At 31.3% G+C, this 5341-nt stretch overlaps 1 protein-coding gene across 1 annotated transcript; it reads left to right on the top strand.

Moving 5' to 3' along the window:
* The first annotated feature begins 318 nt into the window (after positions 1–318).
* LOC116413828 (uncharacterized) lies at positions 319–3695 on the top strand. Its single transcript, XM_031914834.2, has 4 exons — positions 319–454; positions 1603–1770; positions 2772–2921; positions 3457–3695. The coding sequence occupies exons 1-4, from the start codon at positions 407–409 to the stop codon at positions 3664–3666; spliced, it is 576 nt and encodes a 191-aa protein (XP_031770694.2). The 5' UTR covers positions 319–406; the 3' UTR covers positions 3667–3695.
* Positions 3696–5341: the final 1646 nt, after the last annotated feature.

A 5341-nucleotide genomic window follows, 5' to 3' on the forward strand; every position in this document is an offset into this window, starting at 1 on the left:
AATTAGGGCTGTGTACACGTACGATATGAGAGAGAAGGATAGTGGCTACTTTTTATTCTGGTCAGTATCCGAGTCACGCGGACGAGGCCACTGGTAAAAGCTTTTTCCTTGCTTGTTCAATCGGTGTCTGAGTCTTTATATACATACAGATATGTCAACAATTATTATATATAGATACAAATTACAACAAAATAGCGTGTCTAATATACTGCGTGATGATATAGTGATGTTTTCTGAATTCACGATATGATCATAATATATATGTGTAGATATGTATATATTATAATAATATCGTGTCTTTGTAATGAATACACTCACAGATTGTTATCACACGTATATAAAAACTACTATTTAAGGAAAAAATATATTTTTGTTTGTTTTTAAAAGCAAATTGGTCCTCCAGAAGATGCTTCAATACATTTTATTATTTAAGTTTGTGTATTTTGTGGCATCTGTGAGTATAACTGAGGGTTGAACGCAATTATGACTGTTTCATCCGTCATACTCGTGAACGGGTGCTATTTATACGAATATCACATTGTTGGTACAGTTTACCATCGATCGATATTTTTATATATCTATATTAAATTTTAATTTAGTGTTCTATGTTGGCAATTTGAATTCTTTTGTTAAAAAAAAATAACAAAGTTCCGAGCTCATATATTTCCATTAACATTGGATTACAAAATTAAAAAAGACATGTCATAATAACTAGTAATCTACTAAGTACTAAATATTATAAAAAAACCTATCTTGTGGACAATCTATATCACAAAAATATATGGTCGCGTATAATGTGGTTTTAGAGGTGTTTCTAATTGTGGAGACTGAGGTTTTATTATGTTGTGGTTTATATATAGACCTTAACAAATGATTATTGAAAAAAATAGGCAAAGAGTCAGTGTCGACAATATACTTGCAATTATTCTTGCTATTATTCCAAGTCCATAGGCTACAGGCTAATTACCACTTACCATCAGGGTCGTTTGATTTTTTCTCACTTCAGTGGTATAAAAAGATTCAATAAATTAAAAATATGAAAAAAAAGTTTTATTTTTCAAGTTTTTATTTAAATTACAATGTTTGTTATTTAATTTATCTAGTTTATACCTTAAACCAGCTCCTTTATATTCCAGTATATGTTGTATATTAAATTTTTAGTACAGTACTCAGTAAATCTTAATGTTTTCAAAATGGCCGTGGTCACAAAATGGCGGATGGTGTATATGTACTTTAAACCGCCTTCAAAAAGTAGAAGATTTTCATTTTGGTTGTATTTTTTATTTAAATATTTGTACCAATCAACACCGATCACTGATTTCAAAAATTCTTTTTATATCTGAAAAGATAAATTTCAAATTGATCTCATAGAACATTATCAAATCTGTTCAGGGGTTTACTTTTTAAAACAAAATAACTAGTTTGATCAAGATGAAATCGGTAGTTTTTTTATGGAACAAAATTTTAAATTATGTCCAATTTGTTAATGTGGATATTAAATAACAGACCTTGAAATAAATTGGTAACAATAAAATAAATGTGATCATTTAAGATGGTGCAATCACAAGAAAGTGTTCTTAAACAGATTTTTTATTTGTTTAGAGTGATGTTCGCTTAAAAATAGCTGATGATGTGGTCTCATGCGATGATTTTGACAATGACGAACTAGAAGTAGATCTAAAACTGGCACAATCAAAGGGATGCGGACCCAAACTTATGGGATTGAGTGGAGTGATGCGTGTAATGGAGGAACTAGAAGATGAACATACAGTAAGTAATAATAATAATAATAATTAAAAATTTTAAAAATTTAATAAAGATTATTTTCCTTGCAAAACACTTGGGAGGCCCAGAAATATGACAATTCTAATAAATAAAAAAAATATCTCTATTTATCTAATTTTCGTTTATGAAGTATCGAATTTTACCAAAAGGTGACTTTGTACAAAAGTCGTTTGCTTAAGCACTTCCGTCCTATTAGTGTTTTTATCATTAAGCAGTTGTGTTTGTATGGCTGTGTTTCGGTTTGAAGGGTGGGATATGGCAGTGAATTTATAGGGTACAGAGGAGTAACACCTGAGTCCTCAGGAATGGTAACGCATGGGGGGTATCATGGGCGAAACAGTATATTCTGTTAAGTCGATGGTGTACTGCTCATGTTTATAGACGACGGTTACCACTTTCCATCAGGTGGGCCGTCAGCTTATTTGCCATTTCAAGTTGCATAAAAATAATCAAAATGGTATATTTTTCGATTTTTTAAATTTTATTATACTACATTACTAGTTTTATTATTCACTGAAAATATATTTATTATCTGTAAAAAAATTAAAACTGCATTGCTTTATCTGCTGCTGAATGCGAACTGTTTTTAATATTTTACTTTAATTAATAATGTAAATTCGAAAATTTTTAAAGACTTTTAGACATTTGCATGTTTGTTACACTATCACGTAAAATTTTTTACTTAAGTACCTAGTACATATTCTCACTTATATGATTTTTATAAACTGATTTACATGGGCGAAGCCGCGGTAAACAACATAAATTATCGTACTAGCTTTTGGCTTAAGCTTCGCAAGCGTAATTTTCGGAAGTAGGAAAACCAATTAAATAGACCAGTTCTGAGATAAAACATATATACCAGATGATAGAACAAATACGAATATAAATAGAAATAAGTAAATAAGTTGAGCGTCACAAGTGACTAACAAAAAAATCACTTTTTCACATATATAATATTAGTAAAAATTATATATATATTTTTACAGGTAGAATTAAGCGTATATAAAGATACAGAAGTTGGTAAAGAGATGTTGTTTACAACAAAGACGAATTTATGTGCTAGTATAAAAGACGACAATGCCCCATGGTTTCCCGTAGTAGAAAAAATGGCTATTACATCTTGTCCCATAGAAATAGTAAGTTTTTTTTTATTTTTAAAAGAAATTTCATATGAGTCCGAGTCAATTGATTTAAATATTAAGATTGTATTGTACAATTTGTTTTTATTTAAAGACTACTGAAAAGTTTTTGGTAAAATTTCTAGAGGATCATTTTGTAAGTATATCTTTGTTAAAGTATTTTTACAACCGACGTAGTTATGTATAAACACATAAAAAATATACAACCGAATTGAGAACGGAGAAGGTTCTTTTAATTGGTTGAAAATGGATAACAGTTTCAAATTGTAAGTCAATGTAAAGGTATCACTTTCTTTTTTATTCCAATATTTTGAATAAATTAGAAACACTAATGTTACGTTTATTTTAAATATATTTTGGAATGATTAAAATTACTGTTATTTTAACTAATATGGCTGTTATCGTACACTACCCTGCAATTGTAATTTAATAAAAAAAAATATATGGTTCCAATAAATATATTATTAAACAATAAAATGAGTTGTAATCCTTATGTTCTTTGAACAAAAACTATAATTATTTCTTTTTGTAGAAAGATTATCCAATGCAAAATATTCTGCTGGACCTTAACGATTGCGTAAATGATATGCTGACAGAAGAGAACTGTGGAGTGTATGCTATAGAGATAGCGGTCACCGCGAAGGGGCAAAAAATCTCGTGTCACATGTTGGCGGTAGAAATGTACGAGTACGAAGGCGAGGATGATTCCGAAGAAGACAGCGGGGATGACTGTGAAGAGTGAAATCAATAAATAGTTTACATTACATAAAATATTTCATTGAATCATCCTCTCCAATAATAGTTCTCTGGTCATCATTACTCCGACTTACATCATTCGGTTTCTCAACATTCGAATTAACAGAGATACTTAATAATAATTTTATTACGGATAACTAACTCTTTTTCGTTAGTTTCTTCCTTACCTCTTGTTATCTTAACAGCTTAACTAATTGCCATAAACATGCTATATAGGATGGAGAAGAGCATACGTTATTATTTTTCCTATTAGGAGAAGGGATTGTTAGTAATGAGGACAAGCAACCTCATATAGTAATATACTCTGTCAGGTCGACTTTCATGCGGAAATCATTGTGGTTAGTTATTTTGGAATTTGTCTCTATGAGTTAACTGATGTGCTTCTATCTTCACCTATCATCCCACATTTATAACCTATCCCATCCCACCCTTCAAACCGAAACACAGCCATGCAAACACAATTGCTTCACGGTTGAAACACGAATGGGACAGAGGTACCCAAGCAATCGACTTTTGTACAAAGTCTCCCTCTGGTAAATGCTAGTATTAATCATCATCATATCAGCCGTTAACTGTCCTCTGTTGAACATAGCCTTCCCCCTTGGACGACTGAAACTAAAAGACCCCCCGGTCTTTGGTATTATATTATTATTATTACATCAGCCGATAGCTATTCACTGCTTTCTTTTTTCCTTCTACAAGTGTTTTGCCAGTAGTAGGGGTATCATGGGCGGAACAGTATACTCTGTTATGTCCATAGTACTGCTCGTGTCTATAGGCGACGGTTATCACTTTTCATCAGGTGGGCCGTCAGCTTGTTTGCTATTATAAGTTGTGTAAAAAAAAAAGTTGCTTCGCTTGGCAGGCGGATTGGCAACCGCAGTTAGTCTTTGATGATGTTTTAAGAGGGACGCTGCTGATCATCCCTCGACCTTTAGTCGCCTCTTACAATACGCACGGGAAAGGAAGGAATGGCCCATTCTATGCCGTGACCATACGGCTACTAGTAATAATACAAATTGTTAATTTTTTTATGCAATTTTAAAATAGCAAATTAATTGACACCCAACCCAATAGAAAGTTATAACTTCTGTCTACAAATATGAACAAAATATAGACGTTATAGAATATGCAATTTTAGTATTGCCCAATATTTATACTGGTCACTCCCTAAAGATTAATATATATGTGTTAGATAGACTGTATTGATAAATAAATTCTAATAACTAAATGTAACTCGAGATTGCTCAGAATGAAAAGTAGACTAGGAGTATCTTCTTTGTCTCAAATTTAATATATATATATATAACAAATTTCAAGGCAATTTGTTAAGTCATTAAGGTAATAAACAAATTATCACATTTTTAATATTATAAATAACAAAAATCTAATTACAATACAGTATAACTCACTATAGTTATTATTCAAGGATCTACAAATTTAAAAAATGTAGTACATTTTTAATCAATATGGCTTATCTCTCGCTATGTAAACAGTTGTAGGTAATTAGAAATATAAATAAACGAGGGTGGTGTGGATCGTACAAATTTATAATTACAAGGGAGGCTGGAACTTCAAGCGTTATTAACTTTTTTCTGCATTAAGACCGCGCCTCGGATGCCGGCCGTCTGTTGGTCAGACCTGGAAATTGTTGTGCGCTC

Source organism: Galleria mellonella, unplaced genomic scaffold (genome assembly GCF_026898425.1).
Source record: "Galleria mellonella isolate WM207_F2 unplaced genomic scaffold, CSIRO_AGI_GalMel_v1 utg64, whole genome shotgun sequence".
NCBI classification, from domain to species: domain Eukaryota; kingdom Metazoa; phylum Arthropoda; class Insecta; order Lepidoptera; family Pyralidae; genus Galleria; species Galleria mellonella.